The sequence below is a fragment of the Protopterus annectens genome, chromosome 10.part0, assembly GCF_019279795.1.
Source record: "Protopterus annectens isolate FY-2018-M chromosome 10.part0, PAN1.0, whole genome shotgun sequence".
Classification (NCBI taxonomy): Eukaryota; Metazoa; Chordata; order Ceratodontiformes; family Protopteridae; genus Protopterus; species Protopterus annectens.
The window spans coordinates 12,262,716-12,290,066 of record NC_056744.1 but is presented as its reverse complement, the minus strand read 5'-3'; the positions used below and the strand labels follow the sequence as shown (position 1 = coordinate 12,290,066).

Sequence of the window (27,351 nt, the reverse complement as noted above, 5' to 3'; positions counted from 1 at the left end):
GATTTTTTTTTAAATCTAATATTTTTTGTCTACAGTACACTCCTTGCAATTCACTTAATTTGGGGTGTATTTTTATATAATGCTTTTTCAAATTGTAGTCCCTGAAAACGGATACCACTTCTGTGCATAGTAAGCGAAGTGCTTTATTATTAGATTCAACAAAGAAATAGTCCAGTCCATTTCTCCTGAAACACTCTCCTTTCATCTGCTATTTTTCTTTTTGTGCCAGTTTTATTTTGGCATGATGCAGAAGCCATGGTGAAAAGTAAAAAGGAGTAGCTAGTATTAACTAACTAGTACTTTATCCCTAGTTATAGTTATTATTTTTAAAACAATGGCTAACAATTTACATTAAAAAAAATAAGGAAATAAAAACTAAAACTAGCCATAGTTGTAGTATATGTTAATGGTGCTGGAGAAATCATTTTACATCCACAACATAACACAAAAACATCCAGGCATATGAGAGAGAGGTGGAATTCATGAAATTCAGATGGACTGCGATAAATCTATGAACATGTATGGTTAGCATGTAAGCAACAGTTTCTTACTGGTGCAAGGATGGTAGCTTTCAATAACCTAATCACAGCCCTACCATCAAGTTAAACATTGTTTACTTTGTATGCTACCCAAGGAAACATATTCACTTGCAAAGAAAAAACTGGCACACACTAGCACTGTCATTTTAGTCATTCACTACAGCACTACCAATTCTCACTGGGAAAACCACTCCAGCAGTCCAAGTACGTAAAATGTCAACATTAGTAGTTCTACAATACTATAATCCACAAAAATAAGCCAATAAATTTGCAGTAAAGTAAAGAACTCACATTATTGACTTAATAAAACAATTCTGAATAAGCTACAAGAGGGTCTCACCCAAACAAATGACTGGTGCCAGAAACATGGCCTCAAGCTAAATGCCAAAAAATGCATCATCCCCTTTGGGTATGTTTTAACTACCTGTGCAGTTGTGAATTTTTTTTTGTATTTGTCAGTCGTGGAAGAATTACATTGAGTATAATCACTTTGCATGTTACCATAGTGTAAAAAAAAAAAAAAAAAAAAAATCTGCATGAAAATAAAGGTTTCCATTGTCCAACTCAGACCTGTCAGAGATTTTGAAGCACTTACAGGAATATGACCTTTCACTCCCCAGGTTTTCAAATCATTATTGTATCGAGTTATCTACTTCATCTTTTTTCTGTGCATAGTTACTAACCTGCAGTCTCCCCTTTCTTTTTAGACAGCAGCAAGGTTATAACACAAGGCCTTGATTTATATTAGGTTACCATCTCACAAACTCCTCATACACCATACAACATTCTATATCCGGACCTGTAAAATGAAACATTAAGTGATAACCAGTTGCTAACCCCAGTTATAAAAAGTTCATTTGATAAATTAATATGATTCAGCATTATTTACCATAGAAATTAGTTAAAAAATGTTACTCAGACTGTGATAGATCCTTTCATTCTGCAACAGCTTGAAACACTGACTTTTTAAAACTCAGAATGAGAAACTCAAAAGCTAAGTTCTGCAGTACCAAATAAGTTACCATAAATAAAGTAATATTGATATAACCATATACAGTAGAATTAAACACAGCATCATTATAAATGTTTACAAAATATTTTAGTAAAGTCATGCTGTAACTGCTTATGGTAGAGCACTGGCATAAATTAAAGTGAGCTATAACTGAAAAAATGCACTTGTATCCACAGACAGTCAAACATTGCCGGGCAGATGTGACCTAGGACTTTAGAACATTTGCTCCAATAGAGACTCAGAAAATCAAATTTCATTGAGCAAAAGTAATAGAAATCTAAAAGGTCAAGAATACAGTCATCCCAAACATCTCATTAAAAAGATACAAATGCTCAAAGAACATTTCCATTCAAGAGATCACTAAAAAAAATCTTTTAAAATCATGTTATGGCATTTGCCTACTCATGCAACACAGTACTACAAATTACATTTCTAAGTCACCCATTAGTTTTAAAAAATCAGCCAATATCAGACCAGTTAGCTAACATAATACAAGAGGCATCTGCAAAGTGGAAAACACTGCAACTGCTATCAGCAGTACACCGACTTAATGGTGCAAAAGTCGGACCTGTATGCAAAGTCAGGTGATACACCGCACTCAGTCCTTAGGCAGGGTTGCTTTGAACCCCATCTTGTCTATATTCTGTTTCCAGTGTTATTTTTAAATTTGAAGAAAGTAAAGGATGTATGGAGCCAATTGCCTTTCACTCATCAAGCACACTATGAAAATGTCAAAGGAAAAATATACTTTAAAAATGATCAATACACGGTAGGTTCAGGTTAAGGCACTTTAATCTTGCAGCAAGGAGACAAAAACATGCTAATACAGAGTTTGTCTGACTAGAATCAGGAAATGCAAGCATTTTTATACATTTTCTAATAAGACATTGCCTACCAAGCTGACGTAGTAAATCACAAGTTTTAACATCATCATTTCGTAGTGATTGTTTTAATAAAATTCTGCTTGTACTATCAATTTTTGTGAGAAACTTCCTAAGAAAAACAACGTGGCCTTGGCTACCACCGGTTAGATATATGCAATGTTACCATTCAAGGTACTATGGCTAATTTGAGCACAAAGCAAGTATAGATTGCAGTTCATTTCTCCAACAGTCCTTTGTCTGTTTTATCTCTTCCTTCTGAAACTGTGCGTGTTCTCATACTTCGAACAGAGCTAATTGTTCAAAATCATTACATTACAGAATATGGCATTCTTCAGTCATTGCTTCCTGACCTAGCAGATAATCACCTGCTTCTCAAGTACATTTCCAAAAGGCATAAACATGAATTTTGCTGTGCTAGTAGTTACTAGGTCAGAGGGCATCTTGCAAGTTTCAGAAAGCGCACTGCAGTTTCAAAAGCATCTTTTAGTCTCATATGAAATTAAGCTGTATATAAAATAGTGCATATAAAATAGAATGAAAAACGTGTTAACTCATTTAGTTTCTAATTAGCATTAAGCACACACATTAATACATATTTTTCTGACAGAAAACATGCTCATCAAATTCAGCTTCTGAAGAATTACACATATATGTGTGAATGTGTGTATTATATAAACACACACACACATTTGTGTGTGTGTGTATATATATATATATATATATATATATATCATATACACACATGTATATAGATGGGTTCCCTATGCTAGACCGACAGCTCAGAAGATTGACAGTCACATCACCAATACCAGAAGACCGACGGAGCAGATAACTGACAACTTGTAATCCCGACAGCGAAAACACCAACATGGGAAACTTGTGAGCGTGACTCAGTAAGTGTGCGATAGTGAGGGATTTAGGGTTAGGGTGTAGGTAGGGTGAGTGTGCGATAGTGAGGGACATAGGGTTAGGGTGCGGGCAAGGTAAGTGTGCGATAGTGAGGGACTTAGGGTTAGGGTGCGGGTAAGGTAAGTATGCAATAGTGACTGACCTTATGGTTAGGGTTTGGTTAAGGTTAGTGCATAGATAGTTGTGTGTAAGGTGTAGTGTAGGTTTTTAGGTTGTTGTTGTGCTTGTGTTGTGTGTGTGTTGTGTGGAACAGCGAGCATTTCGTTTTGTTAACTGTCAGGATTGTGGTTTGTTGGGCATGTGAACTTTCGTGTTTTTGCGGTTTCGGTCTTGTGGTGTCGGTGTTGTGTGCTGTCTGTTTAGTGTAGTAAACCCATATATATATATATATATATATATATATATATATGTGTGTGTGTGTGTGTGTATGTATATATATATATATATATATATATATATATATATCTATACACACACACACACACACATATATATAATACATGCCTTGCTACAAAAAGCAATGCATCAGATCGTCCCTCTCCACTAACACAAGATAATTAAGTTTTGTTAGCATAATTAGCTAACTATTAAGACAAAAAGACATAACATTGGTATTTTTGGCTTTCAATGATGTATTATTATTGACTCTTCCCTTCTTACATGAAAAACTAATAGAAACACCATCTGTATTCAGATCACAGACAAACAAGTGATATTTGTTTAATACCATTACATTTCTGAAATATCAAAACAAAAATGGCTAATATCTGTAATCGTCAGACACCAGTGTCCATTTCTGAAACATGCAGAAAAAAGAAAAAAATAAGCACAGGTATGTGTGTAACTTTGCAAATTCCACTGTCACTACAAACATTAGCAAAAAGCTGAAAGTATGGTGTGTGTCATTTGCTCTCTCTTACAGTTTGCCAGATGTGGTAAAGCACAGTGAAAAGATGATGTGTGCCAATAATTATAAAGAAGCAAACACACTGCTGTGCAAAGCTGCAGGAGTATCCATCCCCTACAGCTGGGCTAATGGACGATTTTAACAAGCATTTACTTTTAGGCTTGGTCAACACTGTGTCACTATCTTGGCGGCTTTAAAACTGTGAGGTATACAACATGTACCTTACCAAATGATTTCAGGACAATCCACATTTTTGGGGGCCTTTGCTGCTTATCATCTTAATTCATTTCACTACATCTATGTTGTTCATAAGTAGCACAATGCAGTGTTTTCTGACAAATTACCTGGAACTGCAGGAAGCATACAGACTCATATTAATACTGATTAAGTGGTTGTGTAACGAGTGCTATGGCACTAATTTTACAAAAAACAATGTGTTGTTAGCACCACATAATTAATTTCCAGAACTTTCTCAAACATAACAGACCTTACTGCATTAGGAGGTCTCAGAGGCCCCACTTGCCTGGTTAGACACCTTGTTCACATTTACTGAGCATGTTAATAGGAGTGCTACTAACACAAAGTCTTCTAAAAATCTGATAAAGAGTTTGTGTTCTTTGAACATAAGCATATTTCCCCATAGAAAGCATACAGCCATTCTCATCCTTCTTTGCTTGTTTCCACTTATAACCAAAAAGTCAAAAGTAATGGGGAGGCAGAAGCCCAAAATCATGGGCAGACTTTCAGTACTGGTGTTATAAACTTAGTTGCTAGAATAACAGGTTTTGTACATGTGTTTTCTGAAGATTATGAAATCTAAAACTCAGATATCTTGTCATCATGTAGTGCACTGAATCCAAAAATGATTCGTAAGAAAACATAAAGCTGCATAATGAACAGGCAAAAAAGTATAAGGCAAAAGCCTGGACATTCTGCAAATTTCTGAACAGGTGAGAGGTATGCCTTGATGTAATGTTCAGCCTTAATCCAAAGCCCAGATGAATGTGGCATCAGCATAAAATATCCCCAAACATTGTAAGTCTAAACTAAAAACTTTCCTGCTGAATTCATGGATCTCTCTCTCTGCATTTGCATTCCTGGCTAAAATCACCTCTTTGGTTTGTTTGTTTGTGTCTTTCGGCTTTTCCCAGTTAGGGGTCGCCACAGTGGAACTCCGGTCCGCTAATGATTGGCAGTAGAGTTTTACATGCTGGCTTGCCGGGCCTAACACACAACCTCCAACGAAGGAACGCCCGTTCACGCATGTCGCCACACAGAAGACGCTAACTGAGAATCGAATGGGCAATGTCTAACTGTGAGGCGACAACGCTACCGCAGCACCACCACCGCTTTAGTACTTTTACAATTTACTGCCCTTTGTTCAACACAGAGAATACTATTGGTACTTAAAATGCTCCTTATATGCAAGTATACTGAAGTCCACCCTAGTAACAGCAAAGCCTGAATCAAATTACCCTCATTAATTTCAGTTATCTTTCTCCTGCACTCATACCACTCTGCATTTCTATATATTTCTCTGACTGCAAAAGATTCCTCCCCAAGGTGCAGTAAGCTTTCTAAGAAAGTATGCTTCTGATTGCATACTTCTTGTGTCTTATACCATGCATTTCACTGCATATGTACTTTGCCTCTCTAAGTACATAGCCTGGTGTACAATCCTAGCAAACTACATAATTAAAAAAATAACAGCAGGATTTCATACTTACCTGTCAATACAGTTAGGAGTTGCTGTCCATTTTAAATGCAACAGCAAATCCCTCCTCTACAGGTCTTCTTTGGCACGAACAACAAATCCTTCTACTTCAGCTGCTCTTCAGTGCGAACACACTGGTCCAATTTTGTCATGAAAAAACTAATGGGGAGGGTGCTTTTAGCACATGCCGACATTGAGGTTAATGGTTGCAGTCATGAAAAAAAAACAGAGCGAAAAAAAATGGAAAAAATTAATTTTTGTATTTGGACTGAACTGGGGTCGCAGGCCGCATGAAAGAGCTCTGAGGGCCGCGGGTTGGACACATCTGCCTTAAAGTGTTGTTGTGATACTGCTACTTGTGGGTCAGATCATGAGGAGATTTGCGTGGTTGTCTTCTTGAAATCTTTCTGAAAATGTTAAAAGTAACATTTTAAATTCTGTTCTAGAGAAGAAAGTTCTTTTTGGCCCTTCTGCAGCTGAGATGCTTAAGAGGAATGATGAATGGGGAAAGTTAACTGAAGGAGTAACCCATCGCTTCTATTCTTTCTTTTTCAAGCAAATAAAAATGTTCCCTCCGTCTCAGCTCCCTTTTTAAAAAGCAATTTAAGCAGCAAGGAGCCAATACCTTTTCAAAAAACAATGACAAGGAGGCTCCAAAAATAGTGAAAGCTTGTCAAAATCAAGGCCACTGCAAAAGGGCAAAGCCTATTTACATCTTCTGGCTGTTGTCCCTCTCTCTGAGTCTACATCTTTCTCTTTGCCACCCCATTATTGTAAAAAAAATTGGTTCTGAAAGTAATTCAGTAGGGGTACACATGGCAATGGAAATCTTTCCATTCTTTCTCTGGTATCTGCCTTGCCCAGTTACCCAAATATCACTCTTTCCTGGAATACAGATTATCTCTGGGAGTCGTATTACCAATGCCTACATGTCAGATGGTCAAAGAGTTTTATTCAAGTGTTTTTCTGCTGCCATAGGAAGAAGGGGTTTGAAGGTCTGTGCTCAGTCTTTTATTTCAGAGTCTCAGAGGATAGAATGTTATCCCTTCAGACCCTCCTGCCTCTTGTCCCTTTAGTAGCTTTCATGGAAAAGTTAGACTTAAAAGATGCATACCATCTCATTTCCATTGCCAAAAATTTCAGACATGTCTTAAGGTTTTCTGTTTCTGGCTTACATTATCAGTTCTCGGTCACCGTTTGGACTATCCAGTGCTTTAAGGGTATAAGTGTCTGACTCAGGTAATTGCTTATTGCAGACTTCAAAGCATTCATGTCTTTCCATATTTGGACAATTGCCTTGTATTTGCAGACTCTTTCCAGTTGTCAGGAGTCCTTTGGAGGTGTTAAGAATCTTCTACTCAGTCTGGACTTTCACGTTGACTTGCAGAAATGTTCTCTAATTCCTTCTTTCAGAAGAGTTTTCCTGGAATGCCTGTTAGATTCTGCCATGGGAAGAGACATTTTTTTGACCAAACAAAGTAGTAGAGATATCTCAAAAGTTATTCCTGAGCTTTTTCAATAAAAACAGGCATCCACCAGGAAACTTCTCAGGATTCTTGGGTGCATGGCTTCTTTAATTAAGATAGCAGATAAATTGTCTGTTCATATCCTATTACTGTGTGCTATAAGTGGTGGGAAAAAAAAGAAGCTATGCTGGTGAGTAGCAGGATGTCGCAATAAGTTCTGTTGACCTTAATGGGAAGCTGTAGGGGAATTCTGTCAGTATAGTTAATGAAAATTGACAAAAAAATTAATATTAAAGTGCCCCAAGATAAGTTAAAATCGATATTTGTCCACTCACAATTCTGGCATTTGCTCCAGGTGCCACGATAGTGCATCAGCCGTAGATAAAATGTTAGTGTCATATTTTTATTGTTCTTGATTCGCAGAAAGGTGCTTGAAAATGGCATAGGATGAAGTGGCGATGTTGGCACAGAACATCATGGCATGCAGTGGTATGTGTCATACACATCCATGAATTGTGATCCTAAAAAATACAGATTGTGATTGGTGTGCCTTACCAGCCAGGGGCTTGTTAAGGTTGTTTCCTAATCAACAGATATGTTAAGAACATAACATGTTATATGCTAAAGTCATCATTCCTCTGTATAGGCCATTAGTGCGGGCAAATTTAAAGTATGTTAGCGGTCAGGAGACCATACTGGCATAAGGTTGCCACTCGTCCCGTTGTCAGTGGGATACTAATGGGTTAAGCTACCTTATCCTGTTGCCCACTGTATCAATCAGTGGGACCTGAAAAGTCCCACTTTTGCGATCGCACTGAATTGCCGTGGAAAAGCTGCAATTACTTCCGGCTTTTTCACAGCAATTCAGTTACATCACCAACCCGGACCTGCAGGCAGAGCTGTTCTCTGTTAGGTCCAGGTGCTATAAATTGTGCAGCAATTGGCTGCAATTTATGAAGGGGTGGGGACTGGGGCAGGAAGAGCCCTACAAAGATCGCGGCTGTAAAGTGGTTTGTTTTACCGTTTCTACAGCCACTACGAAAAGTAACAGTAACATTTTTTTTTAAACAGCCGAGCTAGCCAGCAAACAGCTAAGCATGCTAGCCAGCTACAGAGCCAATTCTATTAGAAACAGAACAAAAATATGAGGCAAACATCTGGATGTTCTGTAAAAATCTGCACAGTTGAGAGGTGTACATCCAGCCAACCATTCATGCATCAGTGCAGCCATCCATCTAGCCACTCCAGGCAGCCAGCCAGCCAGCCAGCCATTCATCCAGTCATTTGTCCAACTAGCCATCTAGCCACTTCAGAGCAGCCATTCATTCAGCCAGTCATCCAAACGTCCAGCCAGCCATTCATTCATCCACCCAGCTAGCCACTCCAGACAGCCAGCCAGCTGTTGTACCCATAACTGCATTTCTGTCACCATGCCTGTGGTGATGTCATGGTAGAGGGTGTGGCCAGTGTCATAATGGCCACACCCCCATATCCCACTTTGGCCCGATTAAAAGGTGGCAACCCTATACTGGCATAAAGAAATTAAGCTGATAAAAAATGTGCAGTATGAAGTTACCAAACTGTTGAGGGGGTGTGGAATGAGAAGAGACTTTTGACAGATGAACATACATGCACATTACAAGAGATGATAAAAAATAGGACATGATTTGGATTTATTTCATCTTTTAGTTTGTATATTAGGTTAAGAAAAACTGAAGAGGAAGGATTTGGACTGAACAAAAGCAATAGCTGGAAAGGAATATATTTTAACACCATACCTGAGTAAGTAATCCACTGAGAGCATGTTGGGGCAATGGAATGTGTTACCTAAAGCAGTTCAGTGAAGGTCATCTGAGACTTTTGTAACTGCTTCAAACAGAACAGAAATGTTGAGGTAGAGGACCAGTGGATCACTTGGTAGGGTCTCCTTGTAATTCTTCAGTGGACTTTTCTTTTGACAGCCTATAATAATGTATGTTCATTCATTTTTTTAGTATATGTTTTAATATTGTGCTTCTTTCCTTAGTATGAGGTCATACTAATAAAGCCTTGTTTTTAGACTTTTACTTGGTACGTGGAGGCTGTGCAAATATTGCAAGATTGTTGCTACATATTGCAGTGTAGAAACTTAAGCAGGTAAAATATAAGCATGGCTAACAATGTAGCAAACGAGAAAAAATAGCTCAAGTAACCACTGAAAGAAAGCTCAGTTTACCCTGGAAGGAAAGTTTAGTTTAATCTGAAGAAGAGTTGTACATGAAAACTCGCTGGTTGGATTTATTTTTATTCACTAAATTTTCATTCCATGGTTACATGAGCTGTTATTTTCCCCATAATTTTTGAACTGGTTAGCAGCAGAATTCAGTTTTCCTTCACAGAATTTGCCTTCCTCTGATGCAATAAAAATCTGGTTTGGTGTGGGTGTGAAAAATACTTTTCTTAAAATTCATTATGTTTATTAGATCAGCTTTATAATATGAAGCTCTAATGCTGGAATGTCCAGAATGTTTTATATTAATGCTATATTTTGGACATGAAGTGTTTAAGCTAATAATGCATATGTTGTTTTGGTCTGTTTAGCTATTCTGTATCTTGTATGTTCCTGTTTTAATGTCATTCTTTTACGGAGGGCAAGCAGGTTTAATAATCCTGAAAATGCAAGAATGATGTTGCTAACACAATTGAATGTGAGTGAAGTCCTAGTTGCATAAAAGGGTTAGAGGACTGTTTTGTTAGCCATCATTTCTTTAAGATAACTTGTGGCAATGTCTTAAATTTTCTTTCCCTGTACCTAGGTTTTTGCTGAGAAGATGGGTCTAGAGACTGGTTGGAATTGCCACATTTCCTTGACGCCAAACGATGAAGGTCATGGTTCTGAAATACTTCCTTCAAGCCCAAGCCATGCTGGGTCACTTAAAGATGATCTTCATCAAGGTAAGGGAGAAGTGGAATAGCAAGAGCTTTCAAAAGTGGAAGGATTGGCTAGGTCACTTATGTGCAGCTTGTTCTTTGATACTTTAGCCAACTATATCTTCGTAAGGGAGATTAGTTTAAATATTTTTCCACATCTCTAGAGGTGGTATGTAGAGAGCAATTCTTAATCAGAATAGTTTATTGCTGAAATTTTTTTCCCAAGTGTATAAATAGGGTACAGTAGTTTTCCCACAAACTCAATTCCTTTCCTTTCATTATAGTAACTGTAAAGTCTAAAGGCTGTTTTGTCGCACCAATCTGTTTCATGTTTCACGATGTACTTTGGCATTTTTCCTTTTTTTAGAAGTAAATCCTGTTATATTTATAAGCTTCAGTCTTTTTTCAGTTTGACTTAGATCATGAGTGATACGATTAAAACACAAAACAATTTAAGAGACTCAGGAAGTAAACCTTTAAAGCATTACAAAAACATTTTAAGAACAATAATTTTACAATCTTTGGTTGACTTCCAAAATGGCTGCATATCTAGTAACAGCTTAACTCTAGATCTCCCAGTATGAAAACTGAAACTCAGCAGAAAAGGCCCATAGACGTTTGTGTTTATGGGTAAATTTCAGCAACTGGTTAGTAAGTGTACTGCCTGGATGTTAGGAAAAAAATCAGTATAGAGCACCTGTAAAAATGAGCTACACAAAGTGAGGAAGAAACACCGACTGGGGAAAGTTCTGCAGCTGTTCAGCAAAAAGCAATGCAAACTCCAGACATGACTTCCAGTCACCTACAGAAAGATATAATACAACTGCATGCAGACCTGGTTAAAATAAATGAAACACTGATGGAGTATATCAACACAAACAACAAAAGGCTGGAAAAAATGGAAGATGCTTTAAACAGATATACTGATAAGGTGATAAAGCTGCAAAAATCATAGGTTGAAATGAAGAAAGGGATGGCTGAATATGAGACTGCACAGGAAGAGATGATTCAAAAAATAATAGTATTAGAGGACAGAGCATATAGGGAAAACCTGAGATTTTCAGCTACACCGGAGATGCTGGAAGGAACAGACAGCATTAATTTTATGAAATCACAAATAAGCAACTGGACTGGTATTCCACAGCAGGAGTTGTTAGTTGAAAGGGCACATTGTGTGTATGCCCCAAACCTAGCTATGAGAAAGCAACCTAGACCTTTAATAGTAAAGATGCAGTCCTACCAGCAGAAGGAGTTAATTCTGACAAGATTGTGGCAGAAAGACAAAATACTAAAAGTGGGAGACAGCAGAGTGTTTGTGAGGAATGATTACTCATTGTACACCTGGCAGAAAAGCAGTAAATTAATTCCAATATTCAGGAAACATTGAGATGCAGGTGTGAGATTCAAACTGATATACCTAGCTGTCTTCAAGGTATTCTTCACTGGGAGTACAAATCATTTTTATATGAAGTCATGCTAAGGAGGAAATACAAATGTTTGCCCAACAGAAAGTGAGCTGTGAAACAGAAAGAGATTCTACTTCTTGTTCTGGTGATAAAGACCACAGAGAGAATGTACCTGTGAAACCTTTTCCACCGTTTCAACAGAAAATGTTGGAGAGAAGGAAGCGAGCATGGGAGTTGACTAGAAGAATTGAGAGTTTGTTGGAAATGAGGTGGAGACAGGATTTGGGAAATGGAGATGAACAGTAATAAAACCAGTAACTTAATGTGGGATTACAATGCAGTAATTATATTTGTGAAATATGACAGAACAAGATAATCTAGAAATATTGGACTTTTTCCAGAATTTGTTGGACTTGTCTGGAGCTCTAAAGTATATGCCCTACTTCATGCCATTGATGTTTGGAAAAGCTTTGGGGAGGGGAAGAGATGGGAGAAAGTTAACTCTAAGTAAAGAAAACATTTTTCTTAATTGTATTATTTTTGTGGTGTATGGATTTCTTTGGATGCTATAAGTAAAGTTTTCTGAGTTATTTTTAAGTGTCATAGAGATTGTAAATGGGTGCTGCTGTTCTTTTTTTTCCTTTTTTCTTCTTGTTCAGTTTTAAGAAATGTAGGCACTGCAATGTAAAAAAAAAAGGCACAGTTAAACATGACAAAAGAAAAATGAATGTGCTTTTTCTCATTCTTGCATGGGGGGATGACTGGATTAAGGACCTTAAACTGATTTAGTAACATGTTTTATGAGAAAGAAAAAGTTTTATAAGATGCGCCATAGGCTCAAATGGATATGACAAGAAACAACTATATAAAATGTCAACCTGCCAAACAATGTATGCATTTAACAAAAAAGGTGTTGTACATAAAAGTTGAGAATAATAGCTTTTTAATACAATGATGCTTTCTGTAATGTTTTTAATTGTCAGTGTTCTCACAGATAAATACAAAACAGCAAAAATAGTGAACTATATTAAAAATGTAGAGTTCAAATAGCAATATTACAGGAGATGCACTTGGAAAGAACTGAACATGTGAATTTCATAAAGAAACGTTTTCAGGATGGTTATTTAGCAGAATATCTGGGGTAAAGGAAAAGAGGAATACTTGTATTGCAAGAGGAGCTACACTAGTGAAAGAAGAGGATAAAACATATAATGGCAGATTTGTAGTGCTACAGGGCTACTGGCAAGGGAGGAGGATTACACTGGCATGTATTCATATTTCATCTAAAACTGCTATAATAGAGCTTAAGTAAATTCTGAGAGGGATCAGTTTTCAGCAAGGAATATTACTTATAGGTGGGAAATAGAATTTGATTTTCAGCAGTAAAACTGTGTCTGGGGGGCCCAGAAGGGAAAGTATAACAAAGGAGGGTAGATTTTTGAAGAAATGTATGAAAATATTTGGCATGGAAGATGTGAATTCAGTAATCTGAGTTTGGAGTGAATTTTGCATATCATTCCCCAAGATATAAAAAAACTGGGCTAGGTTAGGCAGAATTTACATTTCACAGGAACATGTGCATTTAATTGAAGGTCTTGATACTCATCCAACAACAATTTCAGATCATGCACCAATAATTAAAATGAAAACACAGGGTAATGAAATAAAAATGAGACACTGGTACTTCCCCACCTATTTGTTGAAAGGAGAGGAATTTAAGGAATGGGTAGTGGAGATTATTCAGGAGCTATTCGAGAGGATAAAAATTACTTCTGAAAATATAGCTAGGGAGTGGCATAACATTAAGCTGGAGTTTAACAACAGGTTGGAAATAAAAGAAAGGGGAGCTATGGTTAAGAAGTAACAAGAATTATTTAGAGGGACTGACAAATATTAAAGTACTGCAGATAGGGGGAATCTCACAGAACAAGAAGAGGATCAACTGCAAAATGCTAAACAGACAATAAGGGATTGCCTCGATAATATACATGAGTTTAGAAAGATTGCTGTTAAGCAACTGTTTTTTGATAGTAACACTAGAGGCAAAAACTTCTAGCACAATGACTCAGGCAATACCACACAAAAACCACTCGGCACGACAGCTGGATCCAATAAAGGCTGACACTCACAAAACCAGTTAACCAAACAAAAAGGCTAATCACAAACTGATTTATTGTCCACCACACCAAAGTTCAAAATTCAAGTTTAAAGATTAAGCGCTTTCATTCCTCACAGGGAACTTCTTCAGAATGAACACTGTATTGCAAGTCATCACTTTTGTATCTTAGTTAATTAATCTCATTACATGATTATCCAATGAAATGTTCACCTTGCATTTAAACTACATATGAACAAGCAATTCACAGTCATGCTTAATGGAAACTTGAGTAAAGTAAAATATTAGACCACAAAAACTACACATATTAAATAAAACAATGTTCCTAAGTAGAACAAAATAATTATAATATCTTCGTATACATGTCTAAAAATTTTATATATTTGAAAAACATGTTCATGTATAAAAAAAAATTTTGTATAAAAATGTCTAATTCAATATTTCAATGTCTTTCTTTTTAGAGCAAGGACTATAGAAATATATTCATTTAAGCCTGGTAAAGTGTAAGTATCTAAATTTAACTGCCACATTAATTCCCGGTATTCAAGGGTGGTGTCCCAGTCCCCTCCTCTTTCTGGAATGTTAACTTTTTTGATCACCCAAAACATAAATTTAGCCTGTGCACAATTCAAGGTATGTTTGTATAAGGCATTACTTAATGTCTCTCTCTGCTTACAAATCTTATATAAATGTTCATATATTCGTTGTTTTAATTTTCTTTCCGTTTTTCCAATGTAATTTGATGAACATTCTGTACAGTAAGCTTTGTATACCACTCCTTTTGTATTACAGTTGTAATAACCTTTGGCTGTTAATTTTCTCAACTCATCTCCTACATGTTTCTCTGCTTTGTTTGCTATGTACAAACAATGACCACAGGTACCACATTTATATGTGCCATCTCTATCTCCCCCTTGGTTCTGGTGTCCATTGTTTTCAAAAATATTTTTTTAAATTTGAACTCTGTTGTATCCAAATTTCAAGGTTTTCCCAAATGCGTCCGGACTATTGGGCATTTTAGAAAATAATTCCCAATATTTTGTAATGATGTCTTTTATTTCCTTAGTATCTGTATGGTAATCTATTGCCATAAACAACAACTGTCTTTTATCCTTCTCTTTTCCCATGTGTCCCGCTGTTGATTTACCTGTATCAAGATCGTTAATGGGCTGTGGCTCTATATTTCCATATTCATATGCCATCAATGGGACATATTTTTGACCCCAGTTTCCCAAAATTTCCTCTTTAGTGGTTTTTGTTAAATTTAGTGGGTACCCACTACTAACAAATAGTTTCTCTATATAATTAAGTTCCCTTATTAAATCTTCCTTATAGGTCGTCATACAGGCAGCCCTTACCATCTGTCCTTTTACAATGTTCTTTTTTTGCATATAAGGGTGTTCACTTTTGAAATGTATGTATGAAGTGGAAACATTTTCTTTACGATATAAAGTAGATGTATATTTTTTCTTCTCTCTATCCTTTCTAATTTTAATGTCCAAAAAATGCATATTCTCCATTCCAATACTGTGAGTATACTGTGAGTAAATGACAGAAAGTGGGTAGTGTTGTTTATATAGGTAATAAATAGTTCAATAGGCTCTAAAGGGCCTTTCCAAATAATAAAAATATCATCCAGGAAATTAAAATATGCTCTGATGTTACTCATATATATGGTAGAGTTGAATACATGTGTTTCCCAATATAAGAGGACAATGTTGGCATACACAGGGGCACATGAGGACCCCCATGGCCACCCCATCTACTTGACTGTAGTATTCCCCTTGAAAAAAGATATAATTATTCATTAATGCTATTTCCATGTTCTCTATAGTAAGGCTAAAGTCCTGCTGTGATAAAAAATGAAAATCAGTGTGTCTCTTCAAACCATGATAGATCTAAATCCATGAAGTATCACACTAAAAAGGTCCTTTATATCCACAGTAATGAAGATGTAATTACCTTGATATTCAGTTTCCCCTATCTTTTTCAAAAAATCCCAGGAGTCTGTTAGTATATGCTGATGTAGGCTGTAAAAGGGATTTAGCTTTTTATCTAGATATACTGCTAATGGTTGAGTTTTGGAGCCTGTTGAAGACACTATTGGACATAAAGGAGGGTTGCTGGGGACTTTATGAACTTTGGGTATTTCAAAAATACCAGGTATAACTGTTTTTGGAACCCTAAAACATTCAAACAAGTCTTCATCAATCAACCCTTGTAACAAATTGTCTTCTAACCATAAATCTATGTTCCTGTGTGCCAGATTTATCTAATTTCTAGATGCTTGTACATATCTTTCACCACTATGTAATATCTCATTCATTTTACTTGCATACATCCATTGTCCCATGATGGCTACCCCACCCCCTTTATCAGGCCTCATTATTGTAATCTGTTTGTTCACACTTAACTCCTGTAAAAGATATTTTTCTTCCTGGGTCAAATTTGAATAGATCCTTCTGCCCTTTTTAGTAGTTCTCGAGTTTCCCTCTCCACTAAAGTTTCAAAATTACTCAAAATAGGGTGAGTAGAGGGATTTATAATACTCTTCTTTCTGATTCTGTTAGTATCTGTTGATTCATTATCACCTAACATTGTCTTTAAGTTTAAATTTCTGACAAACATTTTAACATCCAGAATTTTTTTTGCAATAGGTGCTTCCTTAGTGGGGACAAAAGTAAAACCTTTTTGAAACAGTTGGAAATGGGTATCAGTCACCACTATTTCACTATAGTTGGAAACAGTGAAAATTGTCCTTAGTATAAATAATACCATTATTATTGATGGCACTAGTGTCTGTAGACGTACTATTGTCTTCAGTTACACCCTGAAAATGACTATCCAAAAACTGGTCATCCCATTGTTCTAATAACGTCTCCCCCACCCTCTCTGTCAACTCAGTAAATGGGTTTGTTGTCCACCTCTCCATGTTACCTGTACGTATGTCGGCTGAGCCGTTACATTTTGTAATTTTAGTGATCTCCTCACTGGGAGTCTGTCTGAAGGTATCCGTTCCTGTCCTTGTACACTTTGGTTAGAATTCACCCTTACCTCATCCTCACATACATCTGTAGAATTAGTCTGATTGTTCACACCCTCAAAATGTGACCAGTGTTTCTTCATTTTATTGTTGGATAATGCACTCAAATAAGCTGCTCCTTTTCCATAATCTAAATCGTTCCTCTCCAACTTTATCTTTCTTTTTTTGTTTTTATCAGTAAATATTTCCACTTCTTTAAAAATATTGAAATCCTGAACAGTGTCTAATCAATCCTTCTTAATCATCTTACTTAAATTAACAATTTCACAATACAATTGTTCCATCAAACATTCATTATTTTTAACTGTAGCCCGCATAAGGGCCAAACCATAATCACTTAAAATTTCGACAAGTTCATTAAAAAACATTATGCCTTTCAGAACATGATTAAGAAATTTAATAACCCTCAATCCTTTCGGCACTTGTTTTTTCTCGATATTTACTTTTAGAAACCAGTTGTCTGCAGTCAATGCTTTATAGTTTATCTTGTAACTTGTATAACATACTTTGGTATGTCATTTGTCCATTCTTGTTAATCTCTTTACTGACTGAGACATCCCGTTTAAGCCAATCATTTAAATTCCAATTGAGGTCACTGCTAAACCCTCCATGTGTTGTACTTATGAGTCCCAGTCCATTAGTTCCATTGCCATTGTTTTGCATCTCATTCCTCCCATAGTTTGTAGAAACACTAACTGGACCACTGCTGTTACTGCCGGTTGCCTGTACAACCGGAAATGACGTAGATGTTCCTGGTCTCTGTTGGAAACATGGTATATGGAAGTCATCTGAGTCCTGAGTAGGTTCCCTGTGAGTGAAAGAGTGTACTTACTTAGTTCACCTAATAAGGTGCGATCTGTTCGGGAAGTACAGTTGTCACCTCGGTCTCCAGCGACTTGGGCAACAAAAAGTAGAAAGGGCTGTCACCAAGCTTAGGGAATAACAAGGAAGGCAACAAGAGATCCTGTAGAGATATTAGAAATATTTTGGAAATTCTGTGAAAATCTATATAACGCAGAGAAATATGGAAATCAAGAAAATATACAAATGGAAATGTTAATGGAAAAATTAAATATGCCAAGGCCAGAGGTAGATGAGACTCAATTATTAATGGTTAGGATAGGAGGAGATTATATAAAAATTGTGATGTATAACCAATCTACAGGAAAGTATCCCGGAATAGTATTCCTGTGGAGGTTTGGAAGCTAGGAGGGACAAAAACTGATAAAGATCTGGAAGATTTTGTTTAACAGTATTTTAAGAGGAGGAGTACCAACATCCTGGAAGAAACCAGTGATAGGTGCAATATCTAAAGAGGGTAAAGATCCATCAGATCCAGCTTCATAAGGCCCATTTCAATATTAACCATGATTATAAAGTGTTCATGTCCATAACGGCTAAAAGAATGACAAAAGTAATGCCAAAATCGATAGATATTGATGAATGTGATTTTGTGGAGGGGTGGCAAACGTTTGACAACAGTAACAGAACACTGAAGATCCAGAGGGAAGTAGAATATAAGAAAATACCAGTTTTGTTGGTGGGTCTTGATGCAGAGAAGGCTGGGACTTTGAGCAGGGCAAAGGAAGCATTTGCATTTCCTGAAAAAAGTAAAGTTGATTACGAGGATGTATGAGAGATTGGAGGTGAAAATTAAATTGAGTGGGATCCTCTCTTGATAATTTCTGCTTGAACAGAGGAACCAGGTAGGGGTGTCCTCTTTCCCCTTTATTTGCATTATCTTTAGATGTTGGTTAAGAAAATAAGGTACTCCACACTGGAAATTCAAGGATGTAATTGGTATGGTAGTCAAGAAAAGCTGGCTGTATTTGCAGATATTATTTTATACTTGACAAAACCAGAAGGAGACATTAGTTTCAAATATTTTTGGGTTACAAAATGAATGAAGCTAAAATAAAGGCAATAGCAGTAAATTATGTACCCCCACATATGAATTAGTTCAGCAATATCTATATTTATGGGGACATGATAAAATGAAGTATTTAGGAGTGTGGATTAAAAATTATTCTGGTGTGGCAGCTAAGGATATGTGGGAAGAGACTAAAAAAGGTAATATAACAACTGCGAAAATTGAAGTTTTGTTATATGGGTATGAATAGTAAGATACAAGCAATTTAAATTTTTTATTCTCATTAGTCTTTTTATCAATGAGAGGAGAAGTTGTGGATAGCAATGAATAAAGAGCAGAAGAACTTTATGTAGTAGAACAGGGTGGATTGGGTTTATCAATTTGAAGGGGTATTTCAGAGCTACACATTTAAGTATCCTATACATAGCAAAAGCAGAAAACTATAATTCAAAGTGGAAAGGGATGATGAAGAAATAGGAGGGAAGCTCAAGAAACAAGCAAAGACTGGGATTTTGGATGCAGGCCTTTAAGGAGAATAACAATAATCATACATAATATGTATTTATTTACATTTTATTTTACATTTGTTGACCGGGTTAATCCAACTGGATACATGCCCATTTTCAGTAGAGGCCCGGGGGGATAAGCTCCACATTAAACTAATAAAACAGGACAGCAAAAAGTCAAAAAATATCTCAATACATTATTCATGAAGATTTTCATCAAAGAACTTAATTATACAGAAAGTGACGACGGAGTTTAACAAAGCAATACAGTACTATTTACATGGTAAAGGGTTTGACATTCACCATAAAGTATGTTAAGTAGGAAAGTACAGTTTGAAATGAAGTATACAGATTGGCTTAAAAAATATAACTCTAAAAAACAAGAAAGTTTAGATATATATACTTTGTAAAGTAGCAGAAAGTATCATAAGAACTACTCTAACACGAGAAAGGAGATTCTGCCAACAGGGATTACTGCAATTAGGGATATAGACAATAGGGCGCTGGAATTTATTGGAGAAAAGTAGCAAAGCAACCAAGGTATTGGGAGCAACTAACTAGCGAGAGAAAGATGATAGAATGGGACGACATCAAGAATTTATTTGGACTGCAGGTTAGAGATTGCTTTCCCTATCAAAGAGTATAGGTAAAGAAAGAAATACGGGGGTCCTAAATGAAAGACCGTCACTGGGAGTTTTTAGTAGCATCTAGAACAGAAGCTGCTATAAAAAAGGAATAATTAGTAGAGCATATAAAATATTGCATGATAACTATAAGAATCAATCAGAGGAGGTTAGAAAGGATTGGGTAGAGAGACTGGATAAGCAATTCATAAAGAAACAATGGGAAGATACGTCTCCCAAATATGCAGTAGAAGATTTAGGATTTTTGCTTGGAAATAGTTACGTAGATATTTTTATACCTCAGGTGGACTCCAGAGAAATTTTCCTAACATAGACTGCAAATGTTGGAGGTGCGATGGAGAAGAAAGAGGTAATTGGGAACATATTTTCTGGGCGTGTGGTGAGTTGGTAGACTTTAAGGATTCCCTATGGGATGCACTGTTGGAGATGCTGGGTGAGCAGATGGGTGTGATGAGGAAGCAGATTTTTTGAGCTATGATACAGAATCAGAATTGCCTAGACATGGTAAGGCCTTGGTGTGTCTAATTATGGCGGCTGCCAAAAAAGTGATTACTAGAAAATGGAAATCAAAGTCTAAATCAACTGTGCTAGAAGTAATGAATATAGTAACAGAGAGAAAACACCTGGAATTGAGATCTTTAGAAGATGGTAGGAGCAAACTTCGTAGGAAACAAAGAGAATTATGAGGACAATACATACAGGGGAGGAATGAGGTTTAAAAGAAGACAGGACTTAAATGAGCTATGTAATGCTTGACTGAAAATGATTGGGTAGATTATAAGTGATGTATAATGTTTTCAACTGGGTGTGTGTCAGTATGGTCTGTGATGTAAAATGCTTGCAACTAGGATTGTGTTGGTGTTGTTTGTTTTCATTTATATAAATGTATGATTGCCTCTGTCATAAGTAATGGTTTAATAAAGATGTTTCTTGTTTAAAAAAAAAAAAAAAAAAAACATTGTTTTTAAGTGAGGAGTGCTCAGCCAAATTTCTGTCCATTAGTTGTCCACACAGCTTGTGTTTCTGTGTGTAGGTATGAGGTGTGAAATTTACCTTTCTGGGTTTAAGTCCGTGTCAGTAGTTTTTGTTCACACTGGAGTAGTGTTGTACACATTGTTTTTACATCTAGAGGACAAGGTCAGTAGGTCATCCGTTGTATGTGGTATATTCAACAGACTTGTTCAGCTGAGTTTTAACATTTTATTTTTATTTATTTATTTTATTTTACATTTGTTAACCGGGAGGGTCCGACTGGACACAGGTCCATTTTCAGCGGAGGCCTGGGGAGAAAAGCTTCATGTTATACTCCTAGCAATTATGCAGTTCTAAGCAAGTTTTAGGAACAAATTTAGGTGTTACATTATTTAGAGTAGTACAAAAATGAAAATTCCGCAGTATATAATGCATTTGTTAGAAGTAATAAGTAGTAGAAAATTAACAAGAAATTTTTTTTTTTTTATATTCTCATTCACAATAGATACATATATACACACATATATATATATATATATATATATATATATATAAACATATGTTGATGACCACACATCAAGAATATAGATATTGAAGTAAGACCAGGATGAGAATATGAAGTTCTCTGATAAGGTTTACACCTTTCTCAGATACAGATTATAGCCTATATCAGGTACAGATTTTAATATTGTAGTGAACAGGTGATAGTATGTTTTATCCAACTGGAATGATGCTGAGTTTGGATGAAAAGCAAGGATATTAGTAGGGCTATGTAAGGAAAATGTCAGAGAGAAGCAGAATCTTTGCAACTGTATAAAGTTATTGTTTACCCTGGGGAGTAGCAAGAGCAGAGCCAACTGTTTGAATAATGGGATTTCAGGAGGTGTTTGAATTGGGTACTCGAAGAAGTGGTAGTTATGTGGCTTGGAAGTGAGTTCCAATTTTGGGCTATTGTGCAGGCAAAGAGAGATTTTCCTGCTTCATTTTTTGTGTCTGATTACACGAATGAGGTTTTGGCTGCTGGATCTTAGGGCTCTAGAGGAGCTGTGGGGCTGAAATTGGTTTGGAAATTGGCAGATTAGTGTGTATGTTAGGCACTGTTCTAATTCTTAAGTGATTTTTGTGAAATATTCCTTGCTTATTAGAATAAGATTTAATTAATTTCCCTGCAACAATAGAAGAGAACTCTTGCATGGATTTTTACTTATAAAATCCCCAAGACTGTGAAGCAGGAAGAAGTCTTCCAAACTGTAACACTGAGGAACTTTTGTTTCCCTAAGAAGGATATGCAGACACCTGGTTACTGAACAATCTTGACATTTTAGGTGCTTTAGTAATTGTCAAATATCCAACAAGAAAGTTTTCTTACTTTATTTTGAGTAAATAGCTGAGTAAATGTTTGTTTTGAGAATTTTAAATATTACCTTCTCATCAGTTTGTTGCAGTTTTACATGTAATAAGTGCAGTATTTTCTTCTTCTGGTGTATTTTTGAAAAACATTTGATGTTTCTTATTAAGTTTTGTTCAGGTAAATATACATTTTAGATTTACTAGCCGAACACATTGATTAACCAGTGAGTTGTGGTTGTGTCAGAGAATGTTATCTTGCCATCATAGAAGTTTGAGTTTATCATGGTATGTTAAAACACCAATAAGCTGAATAAATAAAATAATAAAATGTTAAACACAAAATGGAAAATGAATACGTGAAATAGTGTAGTACAAACTGCTTTGGTTTATGCCTGGTGTGTATCATTATGTCATGTTCTTTTAACATTTTTGGTGGACTTTTTAGATCTATTTTTTGATTCGTGCTTGGTGGGGGTAAGTCTTTTGCACTACACTTTTTAAATGCAATGTAATTTGATTTTATTCATGGTTCTGAAGACGTCTATTAAGATGAAAGCGCTTAACTGTAATTTATTTGGCAATACATTTTTTATTCCTGAGATTCAACTACCTGGTTGGTTCTTTTTTTCATTGATTGTTTTCTACTGCCAGGGGCTCCAGGGTTTTGCACTTCTTTCTTTTTGTTAGGGAGGAGAATATGTTTAATTGAAGATATTGTGACTTCAATGAAAATATCATGGCTTGACAACAGGTGACACCTGATCCCAAATATTTATCTACTGTCCAAAGTCATACCTTATTTGACCTGATGACTATGTATTTATCTGTTAAAGTCATGCCTTATTTTCTAACCATATTCATTAATTATGGGTAGTCACCACCATATATGATGGTTTTAAAGCAGGACAGCTAGAAACCTTTTAGTGGCATGAGTATCCATGAACTTTGTCTTGGATGTTTTAGGCTTCATGTGATTAATAGTCATCCAGGCTTGGATGCCTTGCAGATCTTCAAGTGATTCCACTGTACACATGTCCTAAGGGAAGGAGAGGTAAGGCTGGATGTTGTATTGCCAGCAATAATGAAGATCCATCATGTAATTATTTCTAGCACTGGAAGCATAGGTGGAGAATTTCTTTTTCAGGGATCCAGGCATTTCTGTATATTCCTGTTCTGAAGTAGATTTGATTTGCTAAGGTAGTTTTGTGAATTTTGCCAATTTCTCTTAATTTCTATTAGTCTGAGTGTGAGTATTCAAGCAAGAAACTCCTCGTTTGTATCTCTGGAGTTGTGGTTTGTTCCGATGTGATTGTTTACAGACATATTATGTTTTCATACATATAACTGAGCAGTCTTCATTATTTTAACAGTGGTTTCCATTCTACAATATCCTTAACTAGAAACATACATTCAGTGTCTTATTTCATTGATGACTGCTTACATCTCAGTTTGGGAACACGATTCTGTATGTCATCTCTGAAATTCCTTTATAGCTGCACTCCCCTTTGGTAGCTTTGCTTGTCATTTTCAGTTTTGCCAAGTCTTTTTGTTAACAGGCACTTTCACTCTATCCTCCTGCATGTTGATGTGTACCCCTACAGTTTTGGCCCATTATTCCATGGGATTTTGTTTCAAGCTGAGGACCTAGCTGATGTTTGTTCTTGCATATTCAGATTTATGTTGTAAAACAGTAAATCTAAAGCAGTTCTTGCAGAAGACACATCAACTGTAAAAAATTAACCATGTCCCATTTGGTTAGAGATTGGCCTTATTCATCCCATGGTCGATAATTTTATATTACCCCTAATGAGAATACCTAGGATCATACCGTAGATAATTTGAGGAGAACCATGCATGGGGTAAAGCATTTAGGAGCTGCCTCTGTACATTAGTAATTAGTAGTATAAAGCAAGTCCTGGAGTAAATTTTCTTTTTCCATGCATAGATTCCAGTTGTGCATGAATATGGACAGGGATCCTAGACAGAGTATTTCTGATGCTGTTTGACTTGCTGATGTGCATAGATACATCAGTATTGGGTTGGAGGATGTCTTGTATGCCAGACAACAGATATTTAGCTATACTTTTGGTTCTTAAAGATCTACTATATTATTACTGATAAATGATTTGCTATTTAGAATCTTTAAGTAATAAAGCATTTGTTTAGTCACCTTATTTGTTTTTTACTAAACTGTGTAAAGTCATGAAATTTCTAATATCTAGCATGATCATCTTTAGTTAAATGTCTGTATAAAACATTTATAGTAAATTTTACTTTTAAAATGTAGACTTTTCTCTGTCTTATCTTAACATCCTTGTCTTGCGTATGTGTAAATATATATATATATATATATGCATACATATATATATATATATATATATATATACATATATATATATATATATATATATATATATATATATATATACATATAAAATGTGTGTACATACACTCTGTATGTACATCTATTTGAAGTGTAGCTGTAATTGTGGCTCTTCATTCATTCATTCATTCATAATCTGTTTTTGCTTAAGCAAATTTGCATCTAGAGTCTAAGTATATCATTAGTGTAATGACCTCCTATATGTTTCTCACTAACCTATCTACCATGGGGCATGCTTGATTGGCTTCACTTACATGTTTATATAAAAGATCTGTAGCATGTTTTGCTTTTATAGGTTTGTAGGTTCATTGGTAAGTACTAGACTAGCTGTACTTGTGGTCCATTTTAAGCCTAGCCAGTTTCCCCTTTTGTGCCCAAAATAATCTATCCTATTTGGTTGTAGATTGGGCTTACCCATCCCATGGCCAATGATTGTATATTACCCCTAATGAAAATAACTGGGATCATACCCTAGATAATTTGAGGGGACCCATACATGGAATAAAGTGTTTAGGAGCTGCATCTGTCCATTAGTACTAGAGGTGGCAGTCCTGTGGTAAATTTTCTTTTTCACACCCGTATATCTAAGTTGTACTTGAAAATGGACAGGATGAGCTTTCTTTTATGTGGACGGGGAGTCTGTTCCAAAGCAGCTGTATCCACTGAGAAATATATCTATCCCTCCAAACCATTCTATTGATGTTGCCTAAGAGGTTTAGATCCCTAGACCAAGTATTTCTGATGCAGTGTGACTTGATGTGCAATAAATCCATCATTAATGGGTTGGAAGATGCCTTTTATGCCAAACACGGCATGTTTTTGCAGTCAATAACATACCGAGTAGACAGGGGTTTGAGTCAGTCCTTGTGGGACATGTTGTTTAGGCATTGCATCCTTTTAGTAAAGTATCTTTGTGGGCATTCCAGTTGCATGTGTCTGGACCGATAGTTGCCAAAGGGGGCATTATATTCAGTGATTGACCAAATGAGGACTGAGTAAAAGGGAATAATGACATCCCTATTTCTAGACACAGTCCCTTTGTTTATAAGCTGTGCAGTATAGACGGACTTTCTTATAACAGTATAGACATGTTGGTCAAAGGTTAGGTCACTGTCCACATAAGTTCCCAAATTCCAAAAAACTGGGTCATCTCTTAGGGGAGTATTGTCAGTGTGGTAATTCTGTGGGATAGATGCCTTCCCAAAGGATACAATAATGCATTTTTGGTATTTAGTTTCAGACCATGATTTTGACACCAGTTGTTTATTTGAGACAGACTTTCCTGCAGGATGGCAAAGTCATTTGTGGATTCAGTGACTGCTCCTAGCTTGCAGTCATCTGCAAACTTAGTCAGCCAGAGCCCTTTGATGTTGACTTTTACTTTAGAAAAGTAGATGCCAAACAGTAGAGGTCACAGCACAGAACCGTGGAGGACTTCCCTGGTGACTAGACGGTATATGAAGGTAACTTCCCCTGTTTTGATTATCTGGGTCCTATCTGTGAGCCAGCTGGCAATCCAGCGGGTAACATAGGGGTTTATTCCCAGTCTGTTTAGCTTTTCTACTATGCCTGAGTGGGAAATTGTGTCAAAAGCTGTAGCCAGGTCAAGGTATGCAGTGTGTACTGTTTTACCTTCATCCATTGCTTTGGTGACCTTTACAAAGCCATCTACCATGTTGAGTAAGCATGACCTACCCTTGACAAATCCAACCTGGGACAGGTCTAGTGTTTGGAAGTTCCCTGTGTCTTGATTGATTGATTCCATGATAAGTCTTTCCATGGCTTTATGTATGAGGCGGGTCAGACTTATGGGTCTGTATTCGCCTGAGTCTGTGGAAGGCGCCCTCCCTTATGCAGGGGAATGACTGTAGCTGTTCTCCATTCACTTGGTACAAAATGTGTATGGAGGCTGAGATTAAACAGTGTCATTAGGGGTGTGGCTAAATTGTGCTTCATGCTATTTAAGATGCATCCTGGGATAGTGTCAGGACCCACTGATGCGGTAATTTTAGCTTTTGATAGCTCTTTTAGAACTTGCTCTTGTGTGATAGCTGGAGGGGACAGGTAGAGGGGGAGAGAGATATAGTTATAGCTAATCTTCAGTCTCAGTGTAGGTAACATTGTTCACAGTCAGCTCAGCGCATTGCTGCATTGTTCTTTTGAGATTACAAGCATAGCTAAAAATTGCTTTGTAATTTGGGTAGGTATTTTAGCCTCAAACTCTGCTTTAGTGAATTTTATTAAGCTCCTGAGTTTTGTTTATTTGGTGACAAGGGCTGTAACATTCAGGAACTGTTCTTCTTACTTTTGTTCAATTTTTTTTCCTTTTGTAATAAAGCTTGTTGATATGGTTCCACCATGTGAGTTTGTTTATGGGGTTTGTCCTACACTTTATACCTGCTTGGTACAGCTGTATCTATGTAACTGTTTTACATGCTGGAATAGTATGATGGTGGACATTTCTGCATATTTAGTGTTGCTGACTGGGTTTGGAAGGGATTTGAAGCTTGCCAGTGTATCACTTAGGAGTAGGTGATTATGTTAAAGGAATTTCTAAATGTACCTTTGGTAGAAGGGATCTTTGGTTTCAGTTTTATTTCGAAGGAGACTGCTTTATGGTCAGACCAAACAAGTGATGAAGATGCACAATGGATGATGCAAGATGCTCCTGTATTAGTAAGGCCAGGATCCAGGATGATGATCACCTGTTCCAGGGCATG

General features: G+C 36.4%; 1 protein-coding gene across 2 annotated transcripts in view; it reads left to right on the top strand.

Moving 5' to 3' along the window:
• Window positions 1-27,351, top strand: part of TMEM94 (transmembrane protein 94) — a 2,655,014-nt gene that overhangs the window by 1,784,202 nt on the left and 843,461 nt on the right. For both annotated transcript variants that reach the window (XM_044084945.1, XM_044084944.1), the window contains one exon: window positions 10,227-10,365. In XM_044084945.1, the coding sequence (XP_043940880.1) occupies window positions 10,227-10,365 (139 nt within the window). The remainder of the gene's footprint in view (window positions 1-10,226; window positions 10,366-27,351) is intronic.